Source organism: Hemitrygon akajei, unplaced genomic scaffold, assembly GCF_048418815.1.
Source record: "Hemitrygon akajei unplaced genomic scaffold, sHemAka1.3 Scf000059, whole genome shotgun sequence".
Lineage (NCBI taxonomy): Eukaryota > Metazoa > Chordata > Chondrichthyes > Myliobatiformes > Dasyatidae > Hemitrygon > Hemitrygon akajei.
Genome location: NW_027331945.1, coordinates 3,729,403 through 3,744,844, shown reverse-complemented (window position 1 = coordinate 3,744,844; position 15,442 = coordinate 3,729,403). Strand labels below are relative to the sequence as shown.

General features: G+C 44.2%; 1 protein-coding gene across 6 annotated transcripts in view; it reads right to left on the bottom strand.

The window, feature by feature from the left end:
• LOC140721680 (uncharacterized) overlaps positions 1 to 13,958 on the bottom strand; it is a 268,559-nt gene extending 254,601 nt beyond the window's left edge. Inside the window, exons 1-3 of one of the 6 annotated variants that reach the window (XR_012097435.1) lie at positions 13,862 to 13,958; positions 12,594 to 12,762; positions 965 to 1,239 (exon numbers count right to left, since the gene is read on the bottom strand). Coding sequence is in view for 3 of the 6 variants with exons in the window: in XM_073036476.1 (XP_072892577.1) it covers positions 2,610 to 3,548 (939 nt within the window). In the remaining 3 variants the exon portion in view is untranslated. Of the gene's footprint in view, positions 1 to 964; positions 3,956 to 4,529; positions 4,777 to 9,429; positions 9,528 to 12,593; positions 12,763 to 13,861 lie in introns of those variants that run through there. The other 5 variants (XM_073036476.1, XM_073036478.1, XR_012097437.1 and 2 more) reach the window with 5 other exon arrangements.
• Positions 13,959 to 15,442: the final 1,484 nt, after the last annotated feature.

The following is a 15,442-nucleotide window of genomic DNA, read 5'->3' as shown; positions in this document are numbered from 1 at the left end:
CCTTCACACCAGGTCTACCAAACCTAAAACAGCTAATTTCCCCAAGCAATAAGTCTGATCAACAACTCTACCCTAACGCACGCTTCCACACTGCTAAACAACGCTCCTTTATCATTTTCTGTCAGTCGCCTTATGGACAGACATCCTGTGCCTTGCGACACTTTATGGACATATGTGCAGTGTATAAGCTGTGGATATATATTTTTATTAAGGTTTGTTTTTTGCTGCACCAGACCCGGCGTAATAATTATTTCCAAATCTGAAACATGCTGAAAATGGCTGATTTTATCATGTGCCCCAAATACCCTGAAAACACATCCTCAGCATCCGAATCCAATATCTTCCCAACCAGTGAGGTCAGACTAACTGGCCCATAATCTTGTATCTTCTACCTCTCTACCTTCTTGAAGAGTGGAGTGATATTTCCAAATGTCCAGACTTCCAGAACCATACCAGAGGCCACTGATTCTTGAAGCATTGTTACTAATCCCTCCAGAATCTTTTCAGCCACCTCTTTCAGAATTCTCAGATGTGCAGCATCTACTCCAGGTGACCTATTTACCTTCAGACCTTTCTGCTTCCCAAGAACCTTCTCATGAGTAATGTAACTTAACATAATTCTGACCACTGACATCTGGACATTCACCATCCTGCTCGCGTCTTCTGGAGTGAAGACTAATGTAAAATACTTATTCAGTTCATCTGCCAGCTCCATGCTCCCCATTACTGCCCCTCCAGCCTCGTTTTCCAGTGGTCTGATATCCCTTCTCACTTTTGTTATATCCATATTAGTGTATTCTTTTTTCAAAATGTCTTAGTCCCATTCCAATCTGGAAACTTCACAAAGAAAAACAAGAACTGAAATGACAAATTCAGAAAACACAATTTACCACTTAGATGAAAACTACCGAGGACAGAACTAGGAAGAGCTATAATAGTCATTAAAAATAACCCAACAGTCTGATAAGATTTCTAAAGTATATATTTTCATACAAAATATACAGGATTCAGCACACCAGACAGGTATATGCAAATCTGATTTGAAATACAGACCAGAAAACTTAAATGACAGGCCAACTCAGAAAAATGAATCATCACTCTGGAAGAAAACATTAACCAGTGGAATGAGAATGACCCTCCATGGGAGACATCTCAACAATCTGAGCAGACGAGATGTTGACAAAGAAGCGTCGAGCGCCTGACTCTGAGTTGGAGACCTCTTCCCAGAAACAGGGGTGCCTTGGAGAATTACAGGACAAGGTGGTTAACATTTTAAAATAAACAAAAATACATAAAAGACAAACAAGCAAGGCAATAAGTGCAGAAAATGCCAAGAGAAACCAGAAACAATCCAACACATTCCAGGATCCTGCAGCAGTTTAACTCAATCTGATTACTTACAAAGGTACAATCAAGTGGCAAATATCATTCACCAAAATCTTGCTTTAAAATACAAACCCATTCATGACCACCATAACTTCATTAAGGCACCATGAATTTAGGCCTGATCCAGTTTTAGAGTCAAAATCTTACAAACTATAGGATAATCAGTACATTATTGCAGATAGGACAATCCATAATAACCATTTGGATATAATATTACAGGATAAACAAGCAGGAAGAACTCCCTCAATAGATAAAACTATTCTGAACACACACGTTCCTCGACCAATGGAGCACCTCACCACAGGCATTATTTGTGTCATCAGTCAGACAATTGAATTATTATCTCTGTCAATCAGCTTCCAAATGTTGCTACTCTGTCATTCGTTGTCCGCCCCGCAGCTGATTCCCTTCTCCTCATCGTACGTTCTTACCTCGACCATCGTCCAGAGCCCCAAAGTCTGCCCTGTGCGGACCCGTCTCTGGTTTCGAACCCCACTTGGTTGAACTAATGGTTTCCCATTCTGCTTTCAGCCTTTAGAGGACAGTGGTTTTTTCTAACAACCCTTTAGTAGCAGGGAAAATGACCCATAATGTGGAAATCAGCCATGAATAAGGAGGCTAACTGCCAATGTCATTCTTCCTCTGCCCAGAAATTTGAGAGGCAAAGAATATCTCAGACAGAACTGCAGTCAACTTGACTTCTTCATTCTGCAGAAAATTCAATGGAAACCTCTTCACCCACAGAGTGGTGACTGTTTGGAATCCATCACCACAGGGAGAGTGAGAGGGGAACAACAGGGGAGGATTTCAAAGGACTGTCGTGGAACTGAATCACTGGCAGTGTCCAGCCGGCCTGAGTTGACTCTACTGTACACTAGGTGTGTTACAAATTCACTAAGTACTGGAGACAGAGTTCAAAATAGAACTGATTATTTCAAACTCCAGTCCCATTAAAGGTGAATGTGCAGCAGAAGAAACTCCTCCCATGCCCAGTGACCAGGGTGCAGAACTGGGTGTGGTGAGCAGCAGCAATAATTGCAGAGTTCAGCACCGACAGTCACTCTCGAAATTGCATTCAGCAACGGTGATGGACAAATATCCAACATGCAGCTTATTGAAACTTTCTCCCCAGTGTGAACCCGGTAGTGTGTCACAAGGTTAGATTACTGAGTGAATCCCTTCCCACATTCACAGCAGGTGAACGGCCTCTCCACAGTGTGAACTCAATGATGCACATTTGGTGGAGATGTCTGAGAGAAACTCTTCCCAATGTCTGAGCAGGTGATCAGCCTCTGCCCAGTGTGATCTCGCTGGTGTCTCTGTAGATGAGATGATCGGCGGAATCCCTTCCCACATTTACAGCAGGTGAATGGTCTCTCCCCAGTGTGAACTCGCTGGTGTGCCAATAGGGAAGATGACCGAGTGAATCCCTTCCCACATTCTGAGCAGGTGAACTGCCTCTCCCCAGTGTGAACTGACTGATGTCTTAGTCGGTGAGAAGAGCAAGTGAATCCTTTCCCACAGTCTGAGCAGGTGAATGGCCTCTCCCCAGTGTGAATTGACTGGTGTATCTTCAGTTGGGCTGAGCAAGTAAATCCCTTCCCACAGTCTGAGCAGGTGAATGGCCTCTCCCCAGTGTGAATTCGTTGGTGAGCCATTAGGTTGGATGACTGACTGAATCCCTTCCCACAGACTGAGCAGGTGAATGGCCTCTCCCCAGTGTGAACTGACTGGTGTCTCAGTAGGTGACATGCCAGAGAGAATCCCTTCCCACAGTATGGGCAGCTGAATGGCCTCTCTCCGGTGTGAACTCGCTGATGATTCTGTAGGTTGGATGATCGAGAGAATCCCTTCCCACAGACTGAGCAGGTGAAAGGCTTCTCCCCGGTGTGAACTCGCTGGTGTCTCTGTAGGTAGGATGACTGACTGAATGTCTTCCCACAGATTGAGCAGGTGAACGGCCTCTCCCCAGTGTGAACTGACTGGTGTATCTGTAGGTCGGATGATTGAATGAATCCCTTCCCACATTCTGAGCAGGTGAACGGCTTCTCCCCAGTGTGAATTCGCTGATGTAGCTTCAGTTGAGATGAAGAAGTGAATCCCTTCCCACAGTCCAAGCAGGTGAACAGCCGCTCCCTGGTGTGAACTCGCTGGTGAGCCATTGGGTCAGATGACTGAGTGAATCCTTCCCCACAAATTCAGCAGATGACCAGCCTCTGCCCAGTGTGAACTGACTGGTGTGTCCACAGGTGGGATGACCGACTGAATCCCTTCTCACACACAGAACAGGTGAATGGCCTTGTCCCAGTCTGAACTCGCTGATGTACCTTCAGTTGTGATGACCAAGTGAATCCGTTCCCACAGTCCGAGCAGGTGAACGGCCTCTCCCCAGTGTAAAATGATGGGCATGCCAGTCGGTCAGATGATCGAGTGAAACCCTCTCCACAGTCTGAGTAGGAAGGATGGTCGATTGAACCCCTTGCTCCACTTCTTACATATCTGGACAGAGACAGCAAAACTGGTGTGTTGTGTTTGAATTCCCATAGACAAATTCTTTGTTGTATTTAACCTGTAAAAAGATTTACAAAATCCATCAATGGGTGTGGGTCAAAATTTCAGACGAGATCACTCGAATTGTCAAGGTGTAATCTGGCATCACACTGTTACAGTGAGGTTCTAACTGAGCACAGTGCTGGTATCAGGAATGACCATCAAATTCCCTGATGCTCTTCCTGTCTCTATAAGAATGGGGCATTTCTGCCGTCTCCAATCTGTGACCTGGCTCAGTTTGACTCTCTAAATTGGTATTATTCCCTGTTCCCACTGAGCTGCATGGGTGCCTGACCCCACAGTAACTGAAACACTCTCACGCAAATAATCTTTCTTGACACACAGATGGAATTTCTTTTATGTACTGTTAATTTAAAGTGCCACAGTTTTAATGCCATGTAAATATCTCCTACTCAGCTGTACTGTATTGTTGGTCTGCACAGAATTCGAGTGAATGTTAGTATTATTTAAGGTACTTGTCACAGTCATGGAAAAGTACAACACAGACACAGGCCCTTTGGCCCATCTAGCTTATGTTGAATCATTCAAACTGTCTACTCCCGTACCCCTACTATCCAGGTACCTATACGAACCTCTTAAATGTTGAAATCGAGCTCGCATGTACCACATGTGCTGGCTGCTCATTCCACACCCAGATGACCATCTGTGTCAAGATGTTTCCCTTAACGTTTCACCTTTCACACTTAACCCATGGTCGCTGGTTGTAGTCTCACCCCATCTGAATGGAAAAAGCAAACTTGCATTTACCCTATCTATGCCCCTCTATCACAATCAAATCTCCACTCAATCTTCTACATTCCAAGAAATAAAGTCCTGACCTGTTCAGTCTCTCCATACAACCCAAGTCCTCTAGAGCTGGCACCATCCTTCTGAATTTTCTCTGAACTGTTTCAACCTCTTTTACATCTTTCATGCAGGTAGGTGACCAAAACTGCACACAATACTCCAAATCAGGCCTCACCAATGTCTTGTACAAAGTCAACATAACATCCATCTCCTGTACTCAGTACTTCGGTTTATGAAGGCCAATGTGACAAGATCTTTCTTCCCGTCCCTATCGAACTGTGACACCGCTTTCAGTGAAATATAGACCTGTATTCCCCGATTCCTTTCCTCTACAAGACTCCTCAGTGCCCAACCAGTCACTGTATAAGACCTACCCTGGTAGGTCCTACCAAAGTGCAACAGCTCACACTTGTCTGCATTAAATTCCATTTCCCATTTCTCAAACCATTTTTCCAGCTGGTCCAGATCGCACTGTAAGCCATGATAGTTTTCCTCACTGTCCACTACACCCCAATCTTGGTGTCATCCACAAATTTACTGATCCAGTTAACCACACTATCATCCAGATTACTGATATAGATGACAAACAACAACAGATCCAGCACTGATCCCTGTGGTAACCACGAGTCACAGGCCTCCAGTCAGAGAGGCAACCATCTGCTACCACACTCTGGCTTCTCCCAAAGACAGTGTCTCGTCCAGTTTACTATCTCATCTTGAATGCTGAATGACTGAACCTTCTTGACCAACCTCCGATATGAGACATTGTCAAGTGCCTTGCCGAAGTCCATGTAGACAACATCCACGGCCTTGCCTTCATCCACTTTCCTGATAACTTCCTCGAGAGACCCTATAAGATTGGTTAGACATGACCTACCATGCACAAAGCCATGTTGTCTATCCTTAATCAGTCCACATCTATCCAAATACTTATACAAATACTTATATTTTGTCTCCTCATATGGATTACCATTCTGATCTTCAGCAGTATTCATTTTTCTCCCTTGCAATCTTTTTGTTCTTAACATATCTGCAGAATCCATGAGGATTCTCCTTCACCTTGTCTGCTGGGGCAACCTCATGCCTTCTTTTATTTCTTTCATCAGTGTTCACTTGAATTTCCTGTACTTCACAAGTACCCCATTTGTTCCTATTTGACTGTACCTGGTATGCACCTCCTTATTATTGACCTGGCAGAGGAAAGCCAAAGGGGTGATAGAAGATTGATGAGTTTGGGGAACAAAACAAGAATGTGTCGGTTATCCCAGTGGTAAGGCTTGCTAGTGCTGCATGGTGGGTGGGGTCTGTGAAACTAAGTTGCCGGGGGAATGGGAACCTGAATGTCAGAACAGATAGTGGAGGGGTTGTGGAGACAGATGTTGTTCACCCCTCAGACAACGTCAGCATGGTGCAGTGAATATGCTGAGCCCTGTATATTTCAATACAAGGAGCTGCATAGGAAAGGCGGATGTGTTCAGGGAATGGATCAGCACCTGGAAATAAGACACTAGGATCTGGGAACTGTGGATTGAGACAGGCTGCTTTAGGGCAAAGGTGTGTTTGGTCAGTGGGAGGCCTTTAAAGTGAAATTTTGAAAGTACAAAGCGGGTATATGCTTGTCAGAATAAAAGGTAAAGATAGAAACTGTAGGGAACCTTGGTTTTTAAGAGATATTGAGACCCTGGTGAAGGACAAAATGGAGTTGCACAACAGGGATAGGCAGGCAGGTTGTTATGGAGTATAAGAAATGCAAGAGGACACATAAGAAATAAATCAGGATGGCTAAAAGAAGGCATGAGATTCCCCTCGCAGAAAAGATGAAGGATAATCCTCAGGGATTCTAGAGATAGATTAAGAGCAAAAGGATTGCAAGGCACAAAGTTGGTCCTCTGGAAGACCGGAATGGCAATCCACGTGTGGAACAAAGCAGATGGGGGAGATGTTAAATATCTTTTCACCTCTATTTACTCAGGAGATGGACAAAGGGTCTAAGGGAGTGTGGAAAAGCGGCACTAAAATCATGGACCCTGTACCAATTAAAGAAGAAAAGTTATTTCGCTGTTCAACATAGAACATAGATATCTACAGCATGATCCAGGCCATTCAGCCCACAGTGTTGTGCCAACCATGTAACGTACTCTACCAACTGCGTAGAATTTCTCTAGTGTATAGCCCTCTATTTCTCTAAGCTCCATGTTCCTAACTAAGAGGCTGTTAAAAAACCCTATTTATCCGCCTTTACCACCGTTGCCAGCAGTGCATTCCATGAATCCACCACTCTCGGTGTGAAAAACTTACCCCTGATATCCCCTCGGTACCTATTTCCAAGCACCTTAAAACTATGCCCCCTTGTGTAACCATTTCAGCCCTGGGGAAAAAAAAAACCTCTGGCTGTCCACACGATCAATGCCCCTCATCATCTTATCCACCTAAAAAAGGCTCCAAACATAAACAAGGAAATTATACATTGCTTTGAGGATTTGTTAGAAGTATAGAAGTTAGTGTTTTCATTTACACAGAGAGTGGTGAGTGTGTGGAATTGACTGCCAGCGGCGGTGGTGGAGGCGGAAACGAAAGGGTCCTTTAAGAGAGTCCTGGATGGATAAATTCGAAAATTAGAGGGCTACGGGCAAGCCTAGGTAATTCTAAGGTAAGGATATGTTTGGCACAGCTTTGTGGGCCAAAAGGCATGTATCGTGCTGTAGGTTTTCTATGTTTCAGTGTAGACAAAATATAAGGGTATAGAACGGGTAAATTCAAGCAGGCTTTTCAAATGATGTTAAGTGTGACAACAACCAGAGGTTATGGGTAAGCGGGGAGGTGAAAATTCATGGGGAACATCTGGAAAATCTCTTCAATGAATTGGCTATGAGAGTGCAGAGTGAAATGCCAGCACAAGTGGTGCACGCTAGCTCGGATTCACCATTTCAAAGAAGTTTGGATGGGAGCCTGGATGGTAGGGGTATGGAGGGCGATGGTCCCAGTGCAGGTAGTTGCATTAGACAGCTTGAATGTATTTTCGGCATTGACTAGATGGGCCAAATAGCCTGTTTCTGTACTGAACTTCTCCATGTTTCTATGACAGAGAAGTTGGCCGAACTTGTTTGGATGGGGAAAGGTAGGAGTGACAACGGAGCAGCAATGGCTGCAGTTTCTGGGAGCAATTCGGGAGCTGAGTGATCGATACATCCCAAAGAAGTGAAAGCACTGGAAAGGCAGGAGGACACAACCGTGGCTGACATGAGAAGCCAAAGCCAACATAAAAGCCGAAGAGAGGGCAAACAAAAGAGCAAAAGCTATTGGGAAGCTTTGAGAAACCAACAGAAGACCGAAAAACAAGTCAGATGAGTTGAGGACATAGAATGATGGTTAATGAGTCAGTCATTAGCGAGTCTTGGCAGCACCCAACAGTCTGAGCATTTAGAAGAACAAAATATCCAGGGCCTCAATATCTATTAAAAACCCAGGTTCCCTGCACCAGTTACCTTTCAACCTTTATTTTGGCAGTCACATACAAACTCAACACCCTCAAAATTTCACTTCTGAAGGCCTCCCACTTACCAAGTACTCCTTTGCCAGAAAACAAACTGTCCCAAACCACCCTTGTCAGATCCTTTCTGATAACATTAAAATTGACCTTTCTCCAATTGAGAATCTCCACCCGTGGTCCAGACCACTCTTTTTCCATATTTACTTTCAATTTCATGGCATTATGATCACTAATTTCTGTCACTAGCCGTGGATCATTTCCTAACAGCTTATTGCACACTTCTACATCAGGAATTCTAGGTACTGATTAAGGGCCCATTTGCCAAACTCTACCCCATCTATTCCTTTCACAGTATGGGAGTCCCAGTCAATATATGGAAAGTTAAAATCACTTACTAAATCAACCTTTGTTTCTTGGCATGGTCTGCGATCTCTCTACAAATTTGTTCCTCTGAATCGCTCAGACTGTTGGGTGCAACCAAGTCCCAATGATGGATTGAATATCATAATTCCCTGTCCTCAGCTCATCTGGAATCTGGACAGAAGGAATGGAGACAGGCTAACCCCTATTGACATCAATGGATCTGGGGTTGAGAGGGTGAACAACTTTAAGTTCCATGGCACAAACGTCACCAAGGATCTCACATGGTCTGCATATACTGGCTGTGTTGTGAAAACAGCACAGCGCCTCTTTCACCTCAGATGGTTGAAGAAGTTTGGGATGGGGACCCAAATCCTAAGGACTTTCTACAGGAACACCATTGAGAGCATCCTGACTGGCTGCATCACTGCCTGGTATGAGAACTGTACTTTCCTTAATTGCAAGAACCTTTACTGGTAGAGAGAAGAATGAATTAAATTAAATACCGGCAAATTCTGGAAGCAAACATCACACTGTCTGTAAAAAAGCCGAAGATGAAAAGGGGATGGCTTCTACAACAAGATAATGATCCTAAACACACCTCAAAATCCACAATGGACTACCTCAAGAGGTGCAAGCTGAAGGTTTTGTCATGACCCTCACAGTCCCCCGACCTAAACATCATCGAGAATCTGTGGATGGACCTCAAAAGATAAGTGCATGCAAGACAGCTCAAGAATCCACAGAACTAGAAGCCTTTTGCAAAGGAAGAATGGGCGAAAATCCCCCAAACAAGAATTGAAAGACTCTTAGCTGGCTACAAAATACATTTACAAGCTGTGATACTTGCCAAAAGGGGGTGTTACTAAGAACTGACCATGCAGGGTGCCCAAACTTTTGCTTTTGGCCCTTTTCCTTTTTTGTTATTTTGAAACTGTAAAAGATGGAAATACAAAAGCTTTCTTGCTTAAAATATTAAAGAAATGTGTCATCATTTTTGGAAATCAGTTCAAATTTTACTCATTTAACTATTCACAGTAACAGAAATTTTGACCAGGGGTGCCCAAACGTTTGCATGCCAGTGTAATTGAGCAGGCCTCCTTTGAAGCGGCCGTCTCTGCCCAGAAGGCTGAGCTGTTCCTACAACTAATAATACCACTATGACTGTTGTGAAAATATTGCTAAATAACTCCTCACTATGGACTTACAGAAATAAGCCAGGACAATGGGCCAAAATAAATGAAGAAATCTCTAAAGAACTTGCTATAAAACAGCAGTTCCACTGCACCCATCATCTGAAAGCAGTGGCATAATGGAACAAGCCAATGGTACTTTGAAAGATAAGTTGGCAAAACTTAGACAAGAAACTGAAATGATCTGGTTGAAGGTTTTACACTTAGTCCTATTCCATATGGGAATCACGCCATCAAGTTAGACAGGGCTGTCACCTGCAGAAATTATCTACGGGAAGCCCATGAGAACCCCATGGGGACCCCAACCTTGTTTGCCGCTCCTCACTGAGAGCTTACCTGCAACATTGGATATGCACACCTTGGGGGAGGAGATGGGAAAATACTTATGCAAATTAACTAAAACTCTCCAAAGCTTGCATTCACAGGTACAACAGGCCTATCGAGAGGATGAAACCCCAACTAAAGGTGACTACTCCACCATCGAGACTGGAGATTTTGTCCTGCTCAAGAACTGGGATGGTAGGAAGTTGGGACCGAGGTGGAGAGGACTGTACGAAGTGCTACTGACAACACCTCCTGCAGTGATGGTGGAAGGGCAGCTCCAGTGGATACATCGAACGGACTGTAAACACGTTACTGGCAGAACTGATAAGGACTGGAAAATGTACTGGTTAATGCTGATTTTAATGACCATAAGGGAACGTGCCCCTGTCTCGGGAGGCCCCCAGTTTTACACTTTCCTGTCCCTCTGCCACACCTACGCCAAGCACGTAGAGCGGGGAGCATGTTGGGTAAGTGATGAAATTCCCCAACATGGTCAGACTACGATCCCCATGTCAGTGGTGCCTCTGAGTACTAGTGGAGTCAATTCAGTTCTGGTGTTTTCTGACAGCCGTAATGGTAACATTGTCAATTGCACCATATCCAGGTCTGGAAGGCGAGACTGGGGATGGTGTTGCTTCGAGGGTTGGAGTCATGGATCTCCTCCACAAGACTTCTCCAAGCTATGGCCGGGGATAAGAGTTACATCTCCAGCAGTGGTTCGTACTACTTGTTGGTGTACCCAGAATGAGAGTGCACCCTATCAAGTGGGAAGTAGTAACTGTACCAAGAATCAAACTTATGATACCCCTGGACCACTAATTGGAACTTATTGGGTTTGTGGAAACGGGGCCTATCCCTGGCTGCCGGGAGAAAGAACAGGGCAGCGGCATGGAACCACACCCAACCAGACGGGTTCTCGAGGGGGGACGAGGGTCGGAGTGGTTGTTGCTACTTGGCCGACCTTGTGCCACACTTGAGGATCCTGGCTCAGCCTCAGGATCACCCCCACTGGAATAGGCAACGAAGGGTTGCCTGATAAATTTGTTGGAATGCTTTGAGAAATAATAAGCAGGGTGGACAAAGGAGAATTGGTAGATATTGTGTTCGTGGATTTTCAGACCTTTGACAAAGTGCCACACATGAGGCTCCTTAACGAGCTCTGAGCCTGATGAGGAAGGGGCTGATCTCGGGTTTGTGTAAATCGAAGGGCGGTTGCAGTGGGAACGGGCCGGGACCCAGCCAGGCGGCTGCACTGTCAGGGCCGGGAATGTAGGATCAGTTAGTTCTGGTTCCCCAAACTGTGAGAGTGGATGTCGGTACGAGGATCTGTCTACATGTACGGGTGTGGGGTAAATGGTGGGAAAGTTGTGGGGCTACCGACGGGGTGGAGGGAGGTTGGGGATGTGGGTTATCGGACACAGTGTGATCTGGGAGAATGCGTCCTAGGGCAGATCACGTTGTGAGCAAGGGGGGATCTGGTCCATTGCATCAGACAGCTTTCAGGAAGCAACAAATCTCTCTTTATATTAATCACTGTCTAATCTTGCTGCTAACATTGTGTTTGTCACAGAGCCCAGAGTCTGGGAACAGCTCAATGGTAGGAAGCAGATGGTGATGATGGGAGCAAACATGAGGAAATCTGCAGATGCTGGAAATTCAAACAACACACACAAAATGCTGGTGGAACACAGCAGGCCAGGCAGCATCTATAAGGTGAAGCACTGTCGACGGTTTGGGCCGAGACCCTTCGTCAGGACTAACTGAAAGGAGAGATACTAAGAGATTTGAAAGTAGCGGGGGTAGGGGGAAATGCGAAATGATAGGAGTAGACCGGAGGGGGTGGGATAAAGCTAAGAGCTGGAAAGGTGATTGGTGAAAGTGATACAGAGCTGGAGAAGGGAAAGGATCATGGGACGGGAGGCCTCGGGAGAAAGGAAGGGGGAGGGGGGAAGCACCAGAGGTCGACAGTGTTTCTCCTTATAGATGCTGTCTGGCCTGCTGTGTTCCACCAGCATTTTGTGTGTGTTGGTGATGATGGGAGGCTGTTTATTGGAGTCAAGGCCCGTGCCTCCTGGAGCTCCCCAGGGTGACACCCATTGCTACTTGTCATCTATGTCAATAATCTGGTTGAGAATGTACAGGGTACGGGTAGTGAGTTTGCAGCAAGTAATTGCAAACAATTACCTCCTTTTGTAAGATAGTAAATATAAACACCCCTCTTTCCCTCTCCACACTCAGAACCGACCAAAAGCTACTTCAGAAGATGCAAGCTCTTCAAATGAGCAAACACTGAGGGAATGTGAGTGACTTTAAAGAGCTGGGATACTGACAGTACATTACCAGACCTGGAGTGATTGCAACTGGGTCTGATAGAGGCATAACTGGTATTTCTGGTCACATTCAGCTCACTCCAACTATTCCCTACCTTCCTTTTACAGTTATGTGATGTCTAAAGGACCAGTATTCGAGTAAATGAGACTCACCAAACTTTCTCCTGACTGAATCACTGGAATCTCTGAGTCAGAAGGTTTCTCTCCAGTTGATGCTCTCAGTCCTCGGGCTGGTTCACTTGCTGCTGCTCCCTCGTCTTCAGTCGTGGTTTGCTTCCAGTTGTGGGTTTTTCTTCCAATAAATCTCTCACCGCAGGTCTAACTTTAACATAAATGATAATGAAGCACGTTAACAATACAAAGGAGAACAAAATATTTCTACTCACTGAAATCTAAACAGTGAAAACAAATATAACGATCTCAGTGAACAAATCTGTAATTGTCCCTGACACGTCACAAAACCTGATATGGGATAGGAAGGAGTCATCGTTCAGTCATTGTAAGATATAAGATGTAGGGACAGAATTAGGTGATTCGATCCATCAAGTCTGCCCCGCCACTCAACCATGGCTGAGATTTATTCCAATACCATATTCCTGCCTTCCTCCTGTAACCCTGAAGCTACTTAGCAATCATGAGTATATTAATCTCTGTCATAAATATACCCAAATGGCAGCCTCAACCAACCTCTGTGGCAACAAATTCCACAAATCAGCCATCTTTTGGCTGAAGAAATTTTTCTCATCTCAGTTTTGAAGGGAAGCATCTTTATTCTGAGCCTGTGCTATCAGATCACAGACTCTCCGTCTGATGGAAACATCCTCTCCATGTCCACTGTATCCAGGCTTTTCAGCATTCGGTAGGTTTACTTAACCATCCCCTCCCCTTTCACCCCCGTCTGAACTCCATTGAGCACAACCCCAGAACCATCAAATGCTCCTCATACATAAAGCCGATCATTCCTGAGATTATTCACGTGAACCTTGTTAGCAACAACTGCACTGAACACATTCCCAAGTACAACAGACAATCAGGAAATTTAAACCACTCCAGAGTGAATGGAATAAAAAGAAACTGGATTCACCAGAATCGCTCAACAGGTAAGGAACTGCTGTGGGGAGAGAAACAAATTAAACGATTCAGGTTCACAATCATTTGTCAGAATGGATTCAGAATTTTTCATTTTAGTGCAGATCTCCAGCAACCTGAGTTTCTGTTTGATTTCCACTGTCTGACAGACAGGTGACAGCGAGGAGGAATTTCCAAACACAGTTCGAACACTGAACCCCCCAGGTCTATTTCTACTGGTTCAAACATAGAACAGGATGGAATACAAACTCATTCTCTCCTCAGATTAGCAGCAACGCTTCCAAAGGAACTCCAGAAAAAAAAACAGTTGATCCCAGACCAGAAATACTCACTCAACACCTCGTAAACCCGGGCAGCTTGATCCCCGGGTCCATGTTACTTGGATCTAAACAGGGGTGCAGTGCTGCCGGAGCTCACCGGAGCACCACTGTAAAAAAATCAAAATAAACAAGCGGGGAATTTAACAGCGGCTGCATATTAAATTGACGGAATTTTACGGAAGCGGGGGTTGGGGATTGGGGTTGGTGGATGGGGGGGGGAATACCACTAATAACATTAGGATAGGATATTTGATCGTTTTTGGTGAAATCCTGCAGCTGTGACTGTGGTGGTCCGTGGATTACTCGCTAATGCAAAAGTAAATTTTTTCTCACTAACAATCCTATGGCTTCGAAGCAAACGACGTTACTTCACTTGCTTGGTAATTATATTTTATGATAATTAGTGAATGCAACCGTGCAATACTTTGTCATATTATTAAATTAAGTGTTATATGTTTTTTCTTTTCTTTTTTTATTAGTTTTTTTATACATTTTACAAATTAAAAAAACCCAAATCACAATGAGAAACATTAATATAGTGCAAAATTAAGCATACAATGACAATATGTTACAAAGAAAGAGAATTTTTTAAAAAGCACCTAAATTGAAGACAAGTAAACTTAGTATCCTCCCCAAGCCCCACAACACAAAAAAAAAAACTCCAGACCAACCACAACACAATATAGAGAATATAAATCAGGACAATCAAACTCCCAGACTGTGAATACACTTAGCAACAGAGGATAATAATGCCTACTACCAGAAAAAAAAAGGGAGCTGAAAGCAAGGGACCGAAAAAGAAAAAAAACCCTAGTCAAGAGGAAGGTTATGAAAGTACTCGATAAAAGGTCCCCAGACCTTATGGAACTTTAGATCCGAATTAAGAATTGAATAATGAATTTTTTCGAGGTCCAAGCAGGCCATGATGTCATTAAGCCATTGAGCATGAGTGGGCGGGGCAACATCTCTCCATCTAAGGAGGATCAAGCGTCTAGCCAGGAGAGAGGCAAAGGATAATATTCGGCATTTGGTCGGACTCAGACGTAAATCTGTCTCGCCCCAGAAACCTAACAAAGCAATTAAGGGGTTTGGTTCTTGGTGCTGATTCAGAATATATGATAACGTAGTGAAGACATCTTTCCAAAATTTCTCCAAGCTAGGACAGAACCAGGAACATATGAATGAGAGAGGCCTCACCCCTCTTGCATTTATCACAGAGCGGACTAATGTTAGGGTAGAATCGAGATAGTTTAGATTTAGACATATGGGCTCTATGAACAATCTTAAACTGTAAAAGGCAATGGCAAGCATAAAGAGAGGTTGAGTTAACCGATTTGAGAATCGAGTCCCAGCTCTCATCAGATAAGGAGGTATTTAAATCCTGCTCCCAGGCCATTTTAATTTTATCCACAGGGGCCCGTCATAAGGCTGCTAATTTATCTCGAATGATTGATATTAAACCTTTACCTAGTGGATTAATGGAAAGAAATAAGTCCATAGCATTTTTCGCAGGCATTTCAGTCAAGTTAGGAATTAAAGGAGCAATAAAGCCTCTAATTTGGAGATATCTAAAAAAATGAGCATTGGGCAGAT